The sequence below is a fragment of the Myotis lucifugus genome, unplaced genomic scaffold (assembly GCF_000147115.1).
Source record: "Myotis lucifugus unplaced genomic scaffold, Myoluc2.0 scaffold_1, whole genome shotgun sequence".
Taxonomy (NCBI): domain Eukaryota; kingdom Metazoa; phylum Chordata; class Mammalia; order Chiroptera; family Vespertilionidae; genus Myotis; species Myotis lucifugus.
The window spans coordinates 29088505-29107533 of NW_005871049.1; the positions used below are offsets into that span (position 1 = coordinate 29088505).

The 19029-nt window shown below is 37.1% G+C and overlaps 1 protein-coding gene across 1 annotated transcript in view; it reads left to right on the forward strand.

Moving 5' to 3' along the window:
- The first annotated feature begins 3990 nt into the window (after positions 1 to 3990).
- ASIC5 (acid sensing ion channel subunit family member 5) overlaps positions 3991 to 19029 on the forward strand; it is a 30336-nt gene continuing 15297 nt past the window's right edge. The window contains exons 1-6 of the mRNA XM_023752975.1: positions 3991 to 4030; positions 6366 to 6672; positions 13606 to 13843; positions 15441 to 15566; positions 17870 to 18019; positions 19000 to 19029. Of these exons, the coding sequence (XP_023608743.1) occupies positions 3991 to 4030; positions 6366 to 6672; positions 13606 to 13843; positions 15441 to 15566; positions 17870 to 18019; positions 19000 to 19029 (891 nt within the window). The remainder of the gene's footprint in view (positions 4031 to 6365; positions 6673 to 13605; positions 13844 to 15440; positions 15567 to 17869; positions 18020 to 18999) is intronic.

Below are 19029 nucleotides of genomic sequence, written 5' to 3' on the forward strand. Positions count from 1 at the left end.
CTTTGCTATCTTTGAGTTGTTTGCTGTTTATTTCTTTTGCTTTCTTTATTGTAAGATGCACTAAGCACCTAAGTTATAGCCTTCCTATAGAATATCCCTAACGATATGAAGATAATAGCAAATCGATATTTTTGTTCTTAGTAATTGGAAGGCGGGTGAATTTCTCACGAATGATCTATTGCACAAAGAGATAAGAGATCTGAGTTGAGAACACAGACACAGCCATAAAATTGCAAATGGAATGTTTGGATAATGTGTCCCTGCCCAGGTAACCTTGGCTCATGATGTCATGTGTTATATGGGGACATAATTTTGTAACTTTCTGTGCCTACAAGTTAAGCATTAGTGGAGCCCTTCCCCCTACCTTTACCAATGTCAGGAACATTTTCAATACTGTTTTTTGCTGATGACATGACTGGAGCTGAGTGACAAATAGAAACCTCCCGCAGACTGAGCCAGTCACAGATCGTGGCAGAGAATTGGAGTAAACAACTCTAGCAGATTGTCCAAAGCACACCAGCCGGGAATGGGTTTCCAGAATACACAAGTAATTAGGATATATTCATGTATATTGAATATACATTTCTTAATGATGATGTCACAGATATGCAACATTTTCCTGTACAGGGGTTCAGACAGTGTGTCACTTTGGCATGTGAATTATTTTGAGCTGGAGGGAATCCATAACCTGGGTTTGTGAGAAACTTCTACCTCTCCCTTAAAGAATTTAAATTACGGGCCTTGCCCATAGTAGGAGTAATCACCAGAAATAACTTCTAATGACCTATCTATAGAGCAGGGCCAACTTATAATTAGTACATATGTGCTCTTCTTACCTTGAAATGACCTTCCTTCACTCTGAAGCCCCAAGGCATCTTACCTCATCCTTAGCTCAGAATGTCACTAATACCTCATTTTCCTTTTCTGTCTCTGGATCTCTTATGCATATGGGATCTCTGACTATCACATGTATATGGGGTTCCCATACATAGGCATGTAATTAAATTGGATAATTTTCTCTTGTTAATCTGTTTCATGTCTATTTGACTATTAAACCAACTGAGAGAACCTTGAGGGTAGAGGAATGTCTTCCACTCCTACAGTTGTTGCTGTGAGGAGGATATCTCACCAGCCAGGCACTGCTCACTTCAAAGCTGCTACAGTAGAAAGACCATGAGACCTCTAGCATGAGCTGGCAAAAGCAAGAATTCTTGCCAAGCCAGACTCCCAGATCTTTACCTGCAGAATTTGGTGGAAGCACATTAGTGAGAGTCCCCCACACCCCCCACCCCCTTTCCTTAATTTAGATTAAAAGGCTAAAATATTTATGAAATGAGGTTCTTGAGCTTAGCAACTTTGGGTTATTTGCTATGAGAACTCATGAGTTTCGTTAATTCTTTTTTTTCCTTCTCTGTCTGGTGTCTCTCCTTTTATCTTGTTACTAGAGGCCTGGTGCACTAAATTTGTGCACTCAGGGGGGAGTCTCTGAGCCCAGTCTGTGCCCTCTCGCAGTCCGAGAGCCTTCGAGGGAGTCCGACTGTCTCTCTCCCTTTCCCTCCCTCCCTTCCACTCTCTCTGAAAAGCAAATGTGGGCTGAACTCCATTTATAGCTGAGGTCCTACCACTCTCTCTGAAAAGCAATGGAAAAAAAATATCCTCAGGTGAAGATTAGCAACAACAAAAATATAATAAAAGTTCACTCAAAAGCAAGGCTTTCCAAATTAAACAGAATCAGATACTTATTTTTAAACAGGGTGAAACAAAGAGGAAGCAGAAAGGGAAGTCCCAGGACTCCTCCCAGCAGAGTCAAAATCCTTAGATGGTCATTTAAAAAAAGGGGTGGTGGTGGTAAATAAATCAGTGATTGACGCAGTTCAAACAAACGTTTTAATAGCACTAGCAAAGGCTGGATGGGCCAAAATGACCATTTGTTGATCCTCTAGCCTTAAAGGGCCCCAAAGAAGTCTGCTCTCCTTAGGCTGGTCTGGAGAAATGGGAAAGCAGGGATTCCAATGAGAAACCTGATCAGCAAGCTCTTGGGGCAGGCCAGTTTATGAAGTTAAAGGTTGACAAAGAGCTTGGGTTTCTGGATGAACCCTCACTGGAGACCCAAACCATATGACTACATATATTTTATCATTTGTATGTTTGTTTTACACAAGTGGGTAAAAGGGTCTGGGAATAAAAAAAAAGAGAAGTGTCCAGAACCTTTTGACATGGGAATTCCTTGAACTGTGGCACCAAAACCCATTGGTGAAGACCTAACTCAGGCTACAATTAGATTTAAAAATATATATATATATATAAATGTAAGGATTGATACAATCATGAAAAACATAGGTAAAAATGTAAGGATTGATACGATTATGGAAACAAGCTTCATGTAAAGATGCTATGTTACATTTACCTGAATGTTTTATGAGAATGGATATTATGTTGGACCTAAAACAATTCTTCTACCCAGAATTGTAAAACCAAAACCTGTTGATAAAGTCCCATCAGAGACTGTAGATAGGAATGGAAGAGTTGATGGAATTGAGGTAAAAGTTCATATAGGCAAATTGGTGTACTTTGGACAGGCTTTCTATGAAGCAAATGGCCTCACTGTGGAACACTCCATACCTAATATTATAAGATAGAAGGCATAGTTTAAAAATATTAATTGGCTATGCTGAAGAACATATAATTTTTATACCTTCATTGAAAGATTTGTTGCAAACGGCTATAAAAAAAATAAGAAAATAAGATGTACCTAAAATAAAATTACGTACCCAGAGGGAAAGAAGCAAATTAGGGATAAATGTAGCTGAACAGGTAGGTCAGTGTATGATATCATTTGAGGAATTGGGAGTTATGTCCTGATGTTTCAAATCTTTGCAAAACCAAAAATGCAGCCCTCAGAGCCATTTAAAGCCTCCTATCTTTACCATCCTCAACTCCTAAGACTGAAGTGGAAAAAAGAGGAAAAACAAGTTGCTGTGTCGTAAGTACAAACAACTATAGAAGCACTCTAACCCCAAACTAGGCATACTTTCTATAATATTGTCTTCTCCAAAAATATTCATAAGAAAAGGCTATAGCCACCTAAGCAGGTAACCTTAATTTATTCCATCTGCCAGAAACACCGTTTGGATCCAACTATTCTTTCATTTAAACCCCTTGAAATTTCTTAGTTTGCCTCTCTACAATATTAGTTTCAACTTATAATACCAAGGAAATTACATAAAATATATGTAGTCATATGAATGGTTAGTGGATAAAATAATACCATGGTTAAGTCTAAGAGGCTGAAATAGAAATGCATGCAATTCCTCAGTTTGGCCAAGAGATGGAGTTGTTAATACACAATAATGCATATTTTCCAGTTTATAATTTAATATAAAAATTATCATAATTTCTCAAAAGTGTTAATATGAACACCTAATTGGACTTTGTGCTTTATTGAATTTATATGCTTTTAGCAATCATTTCTTCTTGTGGAGATGTTTTCTGGTATTTTATTTTGTCATCTTTATTGATTACTATTTCTGTTTTGAAACTGCTTCATCTGATACTGAAAAACTTTCACCAAGACATCTGTACCCCCAAGATTTCATTCCAACTGCATTTTGATTCAAACTTGTATACACAGAGAGTTGGAAATAAAGTCTAAGGGGGCTGCCTGGTCAGGGATATTTTAAAACCATAGGTGTTCGTAAAGATTATCTCCAATTATGGGTAAATTTGTTTCCAAATTCTTTTTGTTTGTTTGTTTCACTCTATGACAGCTTCTCATCAGTCCATAAATGCACATAACTGCTTCTGCCAGCATTTTTTTGGTTTGCAAATTATATGCTTTCTGAGGCAAAACATAGCAACACAAACATTTAAATTGCCCCCACGGTTTTTACAACCTCAACTGCTGTATTTAATATAAAGGCCACAAAAGGAACATGGTTATTAATGAAAACTGGATATACCTCCTAGGACTCCTGCTTACTGAAATGACAAATGGAGCAGACGGAGAAAACAAAAGTCTATGCTGAGAAAGGTGGGTAAAGAGTAAATCGTGAGAAAAGTTGTAATTCTCATTTTTAAGGCTAGAAATTAGCAAAGGGAAAAGGGGATTTTTTTCCATTTGGTAAATGGGCTTTCCAATATTTACTTGAATATAATACAAGCGATACAGTTTGGGTTATTTAGGGATACTTTGAATGAGGAAGTCAAAAATAGTTGTAAAATATTATATACTAGAAAGAATCTTTATTGTTGTTTTATTTTGTTGTGTTTTTTGTTGTTTTGTTTTCTCTACTTATCAAGTGTCTACCAGTTTTATTTTTAAAATACAGAAAAAAAATTTTATTTGATGATCCTCAAAATGTTTCCATAAGATCAGTATTCACAGCACGGGCCATTTGCCATAATTACAGAGTGTGTTTCAGTCAGGAAAGTAGGCTGGTTCCTGCTTTGTAGGCTGATGGGCCGTTTACTAAACCAATTCTGATCTTCCTCACAGTGACACATCATCTTGTTTCTTCACTCTTCATCTCAAATAATACTTATAAAAGCTCATTTAAAACCCTAGCAAATAACAGAATACTCCAGTACAGCCAAAGCAAGTGTCCAATAGTAGATCTATAGTAAATGCGCTAATTTTTGACAGATAAAGTTGAAATATATTTTTAGGGTAATGCTTGCACCCAGCAATACTTAGCTTGGCCAGTTACTGGTTCCTAGATTAATCTTCCCTTTTAACAGCTTTGGTCCCTGTGGTAGGAAGACTACTGTCAGATGCCCGGAGATGGTTGTACTTCTATCAGAGTCGATTCTTCATATGTGTTTATAACTGGTGGCTAAATAATACACCAAAGGGCATAACTCAATTTATTCTGCTAATGAATAATAAGAATAATAGTTTTTCTCATATGTCTGATTTTTCCTTGGGACTTTGCCAATTAATATATACATGTATAACCTAATTTGATATTAACAACAGTAAGTGAGGCTACTCTAAGTTTTAGTTAAAATTCAAGCTGGTCAGTGTATAGTCTCTGTAAATAATCATAATATAATTTTTAATTTTGTCCTAACATTTTGCAATCAATTTGAGTCCCTTATAAAATGTTCAGATGTGTATTATCATATATTCATGACTTAAGCTTAGGTAATTGATTGGAGATTTATGAAGTATTATATAATAATTTAATTTTAACACCTAAAACCTTTAGAAGTATATTAATGCTGATTAGTTTACAAAAAAATACTTCCTCAATTAAAGCAAAACATATAAAAGTTAATTTGACCTAATTATAAGCATTTATGACCATTAAGAAGTCCTTTCTGAAATGAAAATGTTATCATTTACCACCTCACCACTAAATTTACAGAAGAACAAAAATAGCTAACATTATCATGGTCCAGGTCATTTGCCAAGCTGTTCTTATTTAATACTCACAACAAGCTCAGGTGGCAGAGACTATTGCTCCCATGTGACAGCCCAGGATCAAAGTATCAGAAAGATTAAGAAATTTGGCTAAAGTCGCACAGATGGAAAGATGTGAGATCTGGCTCAGAAACCAGATCTATCCATTCCAAAGGCCATCTCAACCTCTGAATTACATGAAAACTTTCTCTCAGCAAAAGAATTCTCTACATCTTTTACAGAAAGTTAAAAACAAATTAAACCAAAGGGGAATTTTGAATATGTTATATGTTACCATAAATATTTTAGGGCCACCTTTACTGGGTCCTTAGCAATCAGTATCAATAAACATTATTTGATTGATTATTGATAATCTTAAAAACATAAATTCACTTTCTAAAGAGGTAGAAAATATATTACTTAACTAACAATGCAACATTAAACATTTTAACTAAGTAACCAACTGAAGTAAAGTAGTTGTGTATCAGAGCACATGGTCCTACAATACCCCAGCATAGCCACACTTAGGACGTGCAGAAGAATCAGCCTGATTTTGTTTATGACATCTAAGAGATTTTGTGATTCTTCAGAGAAGAATTTTAAAAATTAGAGTGATACGCTGTTAAAGATTATGTGTTGTAAGCAACCTATTCAAAGCGAGTTGATTTTGAAATTGCAAGCAACCACAAACAAATACGATGGCACTTGCACATTGGCCTTCACAAGAAGCATTCTAGGAATTGCTTTAGCATATTCTCCTTAGACCCATGTAGCCAACGCTGCTACTTCTTGATTTCTGAATAGACCGTGCAATTTAAGAAGAAATTGTATGTATCACACATCATAAGAGTAACCTGTTTACATTTATGTAAGTTGTATTTTTTACAGATAACATCAAGGTGTCCTACCTCATTCCTTTTTTGTTGTTGTTGTTATTTAATTATTGCATGGGCAAAACCTTCAGGACTCTTGGGAAAGATAAAGCTCTGGCTTTCAAAGAAACCACTGCCCTCCCCCACTGACCGAAAGAAGTTTGACCATGACTTTGCCATCTCCACTTCCTTTCATGGGCTACATAATATTGTTCGGAACCGGAGCAAAATCCGCAAGGTGATCTGGCTGGCGGTGGTCTTGGGCTCAGTCTCACTGGTGGTATGGCAGATCTACAGTCGCTTGGTCAACTACTTCACATGGCCGACCACGACGTCTGTAGAGGTTCAGTATGTGGAAAAGATAGAGTTCCCAGCTGTGACGTTTTGTAATTTGAACAGGTAACAATTACTCTCTTAATAAGTCTCTATACTTTTGGTAGCATAACCTTTCTTGGATGACTGAAATCAAGTTTTATTATGCATTATTTAACACATGGAAAACAATCTAAGCTCTTCAGTTGTACTTACACACACTCATTTAGGGAGCAAAAAAAGCTTATTGATGTCTTCTTTCACTTATTTTTCTTTTTTCCTTTCTACCTTCTGTAATGATTTGTTAGGCATTGCAACAAACCCTGTCATCAAATGGGTGTAAAAGTCTTGATCCTTTTGCACTTTCAAAGTTGCAAAGAGAGGAAGCTCCACCCCAGGCATATTAGACTGAGATACTCAATCACCCTCACCCCAGCTGCTCCTAGGGTGGAGGTTCCACATTGAGACAAGGTCAGGAGACTAGAAACCACTGCCTGCCCAGAACCCTGCTTGTAAGGACTTTGCCCGGTGGGAGAGGCAGGCACCAAGAACAGGAACTCTGACACTCTCCCCAAGGGGACTCTTCTTATAATTATAATTATAACTGCAGGATCTGGCCTAAACCAGCAAGTCGGACATCGCCTGAGGGGTCCCAGATTGTGAGAGGGTGCAGGCCGGGCTGAGGGACCCCCTCCTCTTCCCTTGCAGGAATTTCGTGCACCAGGCTTCTAGTTTTAAATATAAAAACACATGCAAAATGGGAGTACAGAAGGAGAAGCGAGTGAAGAGAGTAGAAAAATATTTTTAAGACATCGAGTCCCAAACTTTCTCCCGAAGTTTGCAGAAAAGCTTTAATCGACACATCCAAAAAGTTCAATGAACTTCCATAGAATGAATACAGAGATTAGCAGTCAGGAACATCATTGTGGAAATACTGAAAGTCAGAAAGTCAAAATAGATTCAATATTCTAGACACTCTAATTGTGGAATAGGTAAATTCTTAATTATGAAGCAGGAATTTTAGGGGGAATATAGGCAAGCTAAGGGATTTTTTTTAGAATTGGGGTCCATGGAAAAAACAAGGGGCTGCAGACTTGCAGAAGGTACATTTCCATAACACAAGGAAGCCAGGTGCAGTTACATTTCCATAAGACAAGGAAGCAGCAACAGTATATTTCCATAGGACAAGGAAGCAGCAACAGTATATTTCCATAGGACAAGGAAGCAGCAACAGTATATTTCCATAGGACAAGGAAGCAGCAACAGGTATATTTCCATAAGACAAAGGAACTGGAAGTAGCCAAGAAAGGTCTATATTTGCAAATAAAGAGAAGGAAGCCCTTCATTCAGATGGAAAAAAAGAAAGCCCAGAGGAATGGAAGGACTATGAGGGAGGAGGGCTCAGGAATCACTATAGTAACCAATTCGAAGGGGAATATTGACCAATCAGAGGGGATATCAGGACACAGGAACTGTAGCCTTTATAAATCATGGGGGGGAAAAAAATCAGTGGGACCCTTTTCCCCTCCCTACTTGGGAGTCCATTCTGTGGGACTCTTCCCTCTCCCCACGTGGGAGTCTGTACTTGTTCTTCAATAAATCTCCACCTCTGCTATACCTCTTTCTGCCCGTGGATTCATTCTTCGATTCTGGTGGACAAAGAATCCGGTTCCAGTCCAAAAATTTGGTATCAATTATAAGAGACTTATTCTTCCTTAGATGACAAAGAACTAAGACATCATCAGTACTGTAGGGATAAGAGACATCCTCAACTCCCAAAGGTTAATTTGACAGATAGATTCTTCGGATACTCATTCATGAGGATTTTATACAACATTGTTTGGCAAATTATTAACAGATCAGGTAAAGAACTCAAGCTGCCTACTGTCTGGTTCTCAAAGCAAATGATCTTCAAACTTTTTAGCTCATGTGTCATATAAAGGAACTTTGAAAAACTATAATTTGATGTGCATATTTGAAATTGATTTTTTAACCACAAGCTTAAATGTTTATGTCTTAAGTTTAGGATATCAAAAATATTATAAACTTTGTTATATAAAATAGGATAAGGATTAACTGTAATGAGAATAAATACAGGGTGTCCCCCTAAAAATGTATACACACTTTAACAGCTGATAGTTCAATTGATGTTTCTTTACAGATTTAACTCATTTGAATTAATAATTATTCAAAGTGTGTATACATTTTTGGGAGGACAACCTATATTTCATGAGTCCATAAAACTTTAACTACTTTATTAAATAAAGTACATTGATATGAATTATGTATATTTTTATCTAGACTTTAATTAAATATCACAATAATCTGGAAGACTCACAAAATAACCAAATTATATTTACAATAACAAATTTTATTGTACTACTTAAGCTTTTTTCAATTTACAGGGTCCCAATAAAGGCCCAAATACCCAGTGTTTAACATTAAGTTTTACCCGAATCAGAAATATGTGCATGACAAGCTAAGAAAAAGTTGAAGGAGCCTTAGAATTAAGTCTAAGAACCAATCAAAGTTCCCCTGAAGTAAGCTACAATTTATTTATGCTTCTGTTAAGAGCCCTAAGATTGTTAAATACCAGTAGGCATTATATGCTAAGATTTGTGATAGGTGAAGGGTAAAACCTCTTTCATGGATGATAGGATAAATATTGTAAATGCAGGCTCTTTTTTAAGAGTAGAGGATCTAGAAATTTATTGAGGAGTACCCTTGAGCCCATCCCAATTTGAAGACCATTCCTCTAAGATGCATTGCATTCAATTCACATGAGGAAAAATAAGGTTTAATTAACATTGCAATTTACTTAAAGTTACCATCTAGAACAGAGGTCCTCAAACTTTTTAAAAAGGGGGCCAGTTCACTGTTCCTCAGACATTCCACACGTGCGCACTGTGGGCCCAGGACGAGTTGGCTGCTAAGCAGGACAGGCAGTGGCGGCAAAAACACCCGGCGGGCGGGATAAATGTTTTCGGGCTGCACGTGGCCCGCGGGCCGTAGTTTGAGGACCCTTGATCTAGAAACTGGAAAAGATCTGTTGACCAATCCCTAATCAAACACTTGTGCTGATATACCTTGGCCATAGGAATATATCCCCGAGGTGAGGGAACTTTGCCAAGAGACTTCTGAATATTTGCCATGGGACCAGGGACCTATCCAGCGTACATGAAGCTCAGAGTGGATCGTTTTTAATACGACTACTCTATACGACAAAATCATTTCCAGTAACAATCATGAAAATAAACAAGTGATAATAATGAACTACATGTTTTAATGCCAATAAAATGTTAAAATTAATAAACGTAATACAAAAATGCCAATTCAAAATAAAACTGAAAGAAAAGAAAAATTTAGCACTTGGAGTGATTTTCAAATGTCTCCGTGTTAAAAATTTCCACTAAAATATCTTGACCATAAAATGTGTCATACATTTCCATTATATTTGCTAAAAATAACTGCTAAAACTTGTTTTCTTTTATAAATATCAGAGAACATGATTAGATATAGTATATAGTGAAGTTATTTTGTCCATTGTTTTTAAACAAGTAACTCAAAAGATTAAAAACACACACACAAATAAACAAGTAACTCAAGTTCTGTTTCTTCATCTTTACAATAATCACTGCACTTCTTTATTCCAAATCTCGGTTTAAATGCAAAAAATAGTGTTAAAGCATTTTACATGAAAACCAAAATCATGACTTTCATACAAATATGAAATGAACACATGTCAAAGATTTTATTAATTAGTGAGAGAACTCTAATGTGTTAAAATTAATTAATAGGAGAGCTCAAAAAGAAGACATTCTTGAACATTTTTCATCTCCACAAAATGATTTATAAAATATTAACTTCCTGCTAATACATGGTAGATTTAGATTTGTTTTAGGGAGGCTCAATGAAGGACTGAATTAGGCATCAACTTGGACACCAGATAAAACATTCATTTGGGTCACATAAATTGGGGAAGTGTAGTTAGAGATATTAATATACATAAGAAGGACTTCTTTAGTAATTGGTTGTCAGTTTAAATTGTTCAAACAAACCAATGTACTTTTATTATTATTTTCTATTACTAGCTTCTTACCAGTATGTTAAATAAAAGAGTCAGGTAAACTATAACTAAGCAAGGTTTTTAAAAGAATATTTTGGAAAGAATTTTGAAGTTTGAAATGAAGTTGAAAATAAATTCAGCAACACATTTTGGTCTTATGCTGAAGAATATGCCTTACAAAGCTTTTTATTTCCTTTGTTCCAAATATTGTTTGATTTTATTCATTAAGGTTAATCCATCTACCTAAAGTACCCTCATGATCTCAACTATTAATATTTTTAAATGCACCCCCCTCCCCTTTAACCTTTTAATCTATTGTAGTCATACCTCCTACATGATCATTTCTCTGCATAATCATCCTAAAAAGAATCCAGAGAACATTGCGTGAGGCAGTATTGACTCAGCCTGTGTGGGACTCCAAAGTCACAGGACTTTGGAACAGATCCTGTGAGTCATTCCAAGTTAGAAAGCTGAAGCAAATTAAAGGCCCATTACTCAATTTAGGGCTCACACTGTTCTTCAACCCCAAATCTGTGGCTAATGTAAACTTAATGCCTCAAAAGGTCAGCAGAAACACTTCTGAAATGAAAAGCAAGGTTGTCAGATGTACTGTAGTTAGTTAGACTGTCCCTAAGATGGAGGCTTGAGAGTGTCGCTAAAGAAAGGCAGAGTCGGCCAGGCTGCCATGCTCAATGGTTGAGCATCGACCTATGAACCAGGAGGTCAAGGTTTGATTCCCAGATTGCAGGCTTGACCCCCAGTGTGGGGCCTAAAGGAGGCAGTCGATCAATGATTCTTTCTCACTCTCCCTCTTTCCCTTTCCCTCTTTCCCTTCCTCCCTGAAATCAATAAAAACAGATTTCAAAAAAAGACAAAGTCAGAAGAGGATAGGTGGGTTTTTTGTTTTGAGGTTTGTAAAATAAATATGTGAGGGTTTTTTAAAATTGATCTGAGAGAGAGAGACAAAGGGAGAGGGGGAGAGAAACATTGATGTGAGAGCAGAACACCAATTGTCTGTCTCCTGCACACCCTCTACTGGGGATAGAGCCCCAAATCCCGGGTATGTGCCCTGCCCAGGAATCAAACTCGTGGCCTTGCAATGCATGGGCTGAGGCACAACCAACTGAGCCACACCGGCCAAGGCTTAGGCTTCTGGTTTTAAGACAGTCCTTGCAAAACTCAAAGCTGGTTAAGTAAGGTGTTATATTAGAGACTGCTCATGAAAGCAGTTTCTTATCTCTAAAAGACTGTATATTTGTCTGAGATTTTTTTCCCCAATTTTTGTTTTGTGTATGCCCTACTTTAACTGAGAAAGGGTTTAATGTGGCTTGTATAAGAAAGAAAAAGAATACATAAAAATAACATAAAGGGAAGTGAAAATAAAATATAAAACCTGGGACATAAAGAGAGCCCAGGAGTGAGGTTATACGCAAGCCACACGGTCCCTTACACTTATTAAGAGTGGATCACACATTTCATTCCATGTTTTCTAGCAGTCAATTTAAAGAAAGTTGGTTCAGTTTCAAGATTTATAGTATCGAAATATTAGTCACATTTGAAAAGAATGTAAGGTATGCAAATAAAGAACAGTACATAATGCAAGGCAGAAATTGCTCAACAAAATAAGAGACTTGCAAATTACTTATAGTAGTGAGATCAAATATGTTACTTCTGCTTTGATTGCCAGGAAAACACTTTGATAATAATGAAGCATTTATATAATGAATATTTACCTATCATTCACTACATTTCAGGCATTCTTCTCAATAGTTTAGGAAAGATAATTCAATCATAGAAATAACATTCTGAGATAGGTGATAGTAACATATACCAACTTTAGAAGTGAGAAAACAGTCACAGTGAGATGAAATTTGCTAAGTCATACTAGTAAGTGGCTCTAACAATCATGATCCATGACAGAAACAGAACCAGCATGAGTGATATAAAATAAGGGCTATACTATAGGGATTGAGCCCCCACTGAATCACAGGGGCTGGGCCTGAAGTCAGCAAGGTCAGCAGCCAGAAAGACAGATAGATATGAAGTAAAGGGCATGAGCAGAAGCTGGAGATGTGTGTCTCTCTTTTTCACTACCACCCATCTTCATGGTGACCTGCAGGACAAGTTGGCACATTTTCCAGATTGTCCTCTCACTGACCCAGGATTTGAAGAAACTGAAAGAGGAGATTGGGCAGGAGTTGGAGGAAGGGTCCTCCTGGCTACTGTCCCATACCACGAGTGGAGTCAGGTCATGAGCCCAAGGAGAGTGAGGAACCATAGCTTCTGCCCAACAATGAGCTTCAGGTTGTAACCAGATACACAGAAGGAAGGGGATGTTGCAGTTTCACCATAGCCATGCAAACACAGTACAAAGCCACCACAATGGCAAAGGGGATCTGACTCCAAAGTCTATATTTCTAACAGCTCCACATTTCCACCTCTCCCTTTATGTTGAGTCTTGAGGATCCATCAGGGTGTATCCATATCAAGGTCTGGAAGGTATTCTAGGTAAATGAAACTGTATGTATAAACACAAGGTAAATTACAGGATGTGATAAAGATCTCTTAGGAGCCAAAACCGGTTTGGCTCAGTGGATAGAGCATCGGCCTGTGGACTGAAAGGTCCCAGGTTCGATTCCGGTCAAGGGCATGTACCTGGGTTGCGGGCACCTCCCCCGTGGGAGATGTGCAGGAGGCGGCTGATTGATGTTTCTCTCCCATCGATGTTTCTAACTATCTATCTCTCTCCCTTCCTCTCTGTAAAAAATCAATAAAATATATTTTTAAAAAAAAAAGACCTCTTAGGAGTCTAATTTTGCTTGAATGTATTATGAATGTGGGGAAGTGTAGGAGAGAAGCAGGAGAATCTGGTATGATCTAGATGTGTGGGCTTTGTCCTCTAGATAAAAACAAGTTCTCATTATTCTAAATAATACCTGTATTCCTACTGATAGGTTCCAAACTGAAGCTGTAGCCAAATTTGGTGTTATTTTTTTCTTATGGAATATTGTATCCAAAGTCCTCCATCTCCAGGAAATCCGTGCCAATTCTACTGGTTTTAAAGAGGCGATTGATTTTCTTGCAAGTCAACAAAACTTCAGCATTGCAGAGTTTGTCAGGAAAAATGGCTTTTATCTCAACAACAGCACTTTGTTGAAATGTGACTTTTTTGGAAAGCCATGTGGCTCACAGGTAATGATTTGTTTCTTTGAATATCATCAATATAATAAGCTACTTTACCAGACTGTTTCACATTGAGATAAAGTTTATTCCCATGGACAATCTAAATTTGCTTAACGATTATGTTGCCTTAGCTCAGCCTTATGATGTCAGAGGGTAATAGTTATGTAAGAGACATATTTCCTTTTTTAAGTAATTAGATAAGAAAAGGTAGAGAACATAAATCGTTGGCTGCCTTTATTGCAGGATAATAGTCCTTCCAAAAGAAACACAAATTTAACATAAGATGGTATTTTAATTTTCCCATTCATCAGTGAACAATATGTTCCAATGCAACATTTTTATTACCATTAAGCAAGAATATGCTGTTTTTATGCATGTGGTATTATATCAGAGGTTATAGAAAATGAGAAGGGCCCAGTATTTGACTATAAAATTATTTATATTTCTCTAATTACTCATAACATCTTGTTTTTATTTACTTACATTTAAGATAAAATTGTTGACATATCTGGAATCTGCAAGCAAAAGTATATAGGCAATTTGACCCCTTAGTTCCTGTATCAGCCATTCTGTAGCATGTGTTCCTAGATGATTCACAAATTCATGATCCTAGGACTCAATTTCTTATCTTTTCGGTAGCCTTCCTTAGCCCACAGTAAACAGAAAAGAAGTGCCTGAGAGACATCTGACAGAGATGAAGCCCTGCTCTAAACTCTTAATTTAGAGAAGAAGCTCTTCTATATTGCTTTTTGTTTACAAACATATTTAAAAGTATCACCAAGGAATTTTGTAGTAGATATTTTCAGGTACAAATGACAGGAACCCAACTCTGATAAGCTTAAGAGTAAAAGGAATGAATTGAGTTAAGTAGGAGCTCAGCCAAAGGACTCTGAGACTATCATTAATATGCTGTTTCAATTTCCATCTCATGACTCCAGTTGGCTTCTTTCTACAGAAGTCCTCCTCACACAGAGCCAAGAAGGCTGCTGACAACTCTAGCACCATATTAAAATAGTTGCCCATGCTGTCCACTCCTGTATCCACTTACTAATCCCATGGGAAATTCTAATTAGCTCTACTTAGGACCCATGTCAATTATTGAAACAATCTCTGATACAAAGCAATAGGGTATTAAGATTGGCCCTGCTTGTATCACATGCATCTCCATAGTGGAGGTGGTTGGAGGAGGAGGATCAAAGGAGCCAAGCTGATGGCTGGCCCACGGACCCTGCACGGTGGTGGGGGGTGGGGGGGAAGGGTCGCTCTATAAAAAGGATGCTGAGGGAGTTCTCCATAAGTAAAATATATGTTTCCATGAATCCTTAGCAAATATAAAACAAATGACTTTTAAATGTTTTTTAAACTATGCTAAATTACATATGAAAATGTCTCAATGAATCACATACACATTGACTAGTATGTATCCAAAAGAATGAAAACTCTCATTGAATATAAATAATTAGACTGTCTAGTATTCTTGATATTTCTGTCTAATCATTTAGACACCTGTGATTTAAGAAAAAAAAATGTTATAGCAATTTGAAGTTTAGAAATGACCAATATACCCAGCTGATTTTGTTTTATTTGGTTCATTTTCATATTGGAGGATTTCGCACATGTCTTCACTGAATACGGAAATTGTTTCACTTTTAATCATGACGAAAATATCGAAGCAAGGGAAAAAGTGAGTGTCTCTGGAAGAGGTTTAAGCTTGCTCTTCAATGTCAATCAGGTACTACATTTTTTTAACCCGAGCCAGAGCTTAAGACTAATAATAATAAGCATGGGTTTTTAAAGATTTGGTCAAAATATTTTGCCCTGTCAAACTGTTCCTACAAGTTGGATATTATTTTATTTTTTGTTAATTTAGTTTAGAGTCCTATGGATGCAACTATTGAGTTGGAGATTAAAAGACAAACTGTAGAGGCAATAACCTGGACACTTGTAGCTATATCACTGACTACCATTACTGTGACTCCAGAAAATGGTTGTACCACAAAATAAGAAAACCAAACAATTCTAACTCTTGATTTATGGTTAATGTAAGATGATGCTGGGCATTTAAAAAATAAAGTTTAGATTTACATGTAAATAAGGCAATGTGTTTTAAAAAGAAGCCATATATAGATATTTCACAAAGCATTGCATCTATGATCTGTAAAGATGATAAAAATAATTTTTATATAAAGAAAATTGTAGCCCTAGCCAGTTTGGCTCAGTGGATAGAGTGTCGGCCTGCGGACTGAAAGGTCCCGGGTTCGATTCCGGTCAAGGGCATGTACCTTGGTTGCAGGCACATCCCCAGTAGGAGGTGTGCAGGAGGCAGCTGCTCGATGTTTCTCTCTCATCGATGTTTCTAACTCTCTATCTCTCTCCCTTCCTCTCTGTAAAAAATCAATAAAATATATTTAAAAAAAAAAGAAAATTGTGTAAGTGGACCTTGATTAAGCCTAATTTCTATAAGTGTGTAAATTGTCTAAACAGTTCTAATTACTTAGGTTTTAGTGTCCAGACACCTGAGAAATGAAGTGGTGCTACCTTTGAGAGTTCCAGATAGAGCTCTCACCTGCCGTCTTGCTCAACTAATCTATATAATAAAAGAGAAAGCATATGTCTTCACTCTTACAGGAAAATTAATTTGAATTTTAAATAAAGCCAGATTTTATTTACAAAGAGAAGAAGAATGCCAAATAATTTTCTAAAACAAATGAAACAAAGAGAACAGCCAAAGATAAAGCAAATAAAAGGCCACTGGGTGAAGAGAGAGCCAGAAAGTAGATGATTAAAATATGTCTTTAGCCTTCATAAAAGCCAAGCGACCGTTACAGCAGAACGACCAGATGACTGGTCGCTATGATGTGCACTGACCACCAGGAGGCAGACACTCAATGCAGGAGCTGTTCCCTGGTGGTCAGTGAACTCCCACAGAAGCTGGGCTCATGGCTGGCGAGCGCAGCGGCAGTGGCAGAAGCCTCTCCTGCCTCCATGGCAGTGCTAAGGAGCAGTGAGCAGGTGGGAAGTAAGGAGCGAGAGAGATGTCCAACTGCCGGACATCCTTAGTGCTGCCATGGAGGAGGGAGAGGCTCCTGCTACTGCTGCTGCGTTCGCCAGCCGTGAGCCCAGCTCAGGGCTTCTGGCTGAGCAGCACTCCCCCTGTGGAGCTCACTGACCACCAGGGAGCAGCTCCTGCGTTGAGTGTCTGCCCCCTGGTGGTCAGTGCACATCATAGTGACTGGTCGTTCCGCTGTTCAGTTGATTTGCATATTAGTCTTTTATTATATAGGATAACTTCCTCTTGTATCCCATTTTTTATGTTTAAACACAGTACTGTACAGTTCAATGCATGAACCCATGCTTGTATATCGATCTGATTAATATTTTCAAGTCATTCAGCTATAAAGCATATGGTCATTTCAAACTCTGTATTACAAATTTTACAAGCTAGAATTTCCTAACTACTTTAAAATACAACTATAATCTGAATATCCAATACAACATTCCATAAGTAAATGACACTGAAATACTTCTTCATATGAGCCAGTTAAGTGTTTCATACAGTGTTATAGCAGGCCACAGAAAAATGGGATTCTGAGTTATAAATGGAATATTAGGCATGGCTATTAAATGTAATTCCATAATACAGTTGACCCATTCACAATAAAAATCATTATTTTCCTAAGTCCATTCCTTCTCCTTGTAGCCTGAAACTGATAGCCAAATTCCCGGAAGTATAGTCTTAAATTTATTTATCTGATATAAGGTTGATAAAAGAAGAGCACGGGGGTTAGAGAAAGCGTATGACTTCACTCTTAGGTAAAAGTGATCCAAGCAAAACTGTCAAAACCTTAAAATGTGATTCAACCCTAGAAAGGATGTGTTAGGTGTTTAATTTTCATAGCTTACAAAGAGATTAAGGACTGACCAGAAATATTTTATTTTAAGTAAATCAAATTCTGTCATGTTAAAACTAAATCTCAAACTTGTATAGAATTAATGTCAATTTGTAATTGGGGAGAGGGTGTATTTTTGTTTCAGGAGGAATTCACTGATGACCCCACTCTTGGTTTTGTTGATGCTGGAATCATCTTTGTCATCCATTCACCAAAGAAGGTGCCACAGTTTGATGGTTTAGGTTTGTCATCACCTGTGGGCATGCACGCACGGGTAACCATCCGCCAAGTGAAGGTAAATATTGGCAAAATGTATAATATGAGGGAATTAAGGGGGTAGTGAATACATATACGTATAAACAACATTTTTCACTAAAACACCCTTTCTTCCATGACATTAGAACATCCCTGGAAATTCCAGTTTTATTTCAAATACTTTACTAGTAGACACACATAGGAAAAACAGTGATTTCACATTCACAATGTAAGTGGAAGCTAGCAAGCCTAGCAAATGCAAGATAACTTTCAGTCGCATTAGAGATGTAAGGCTTAGGAAGTACAAGAGACACGGAAGTTGCTGAACTGTGCACTTTCTCAATGGGACGGTCTGTGAAGGAGAAAAATAAGTGGGAAAAGCAGAAATGTTTGAGTCAGACATGTCTGCTAGGTTTCCATTTGCCAGATACTTGCTCTGTAGCTTCTTTAATCAACTCCCGGAGTTTCCTTCTCCTCTCTGTACACGGGGGGAATGTGTGTGAATAACATTTCCTTTTCACAGTATGAAGTTTAAGTGGAATCATATTAATTAAGCATATACCATATTGCCTGGTACAAAATAGGTGCTCAATAAAAAAAAATTGGGGGTGTGATTTTGGTTGCTGTTTTGTGGGTGATCTGATGAATATGCTAACATATACTTTCCATAAATGATAATATTTTATGTGACTCAATGCTTAGAGCAATCAGACTGTCTGAATCTGATTTTATTAAGGTACAGAGCATTTGGGATACTGTTAAAGGACCACTATTATACTTACCTTCAGATATTTTTTCAGGTTAATAGAGTAGGCAAAATTGGCTAATGTAGTCAACTAAAAAAATCAAAAAGGTATGAAAGAAAAATAAAAGATTGTGTTAACCAGTGTCACCCCAATAAAGGTAATAACAAGGAAAAAAGTAAAAGTAAAAAATGTATATCAGTCTTTCTTGTTGGGGTACCAAGGGGTGGACTGGCTCAGGAAAATCTCCTGAACCAGGTATTTATTTTATCTCAAGACAGTTCACCAAGAATACCATGGGGAGAAT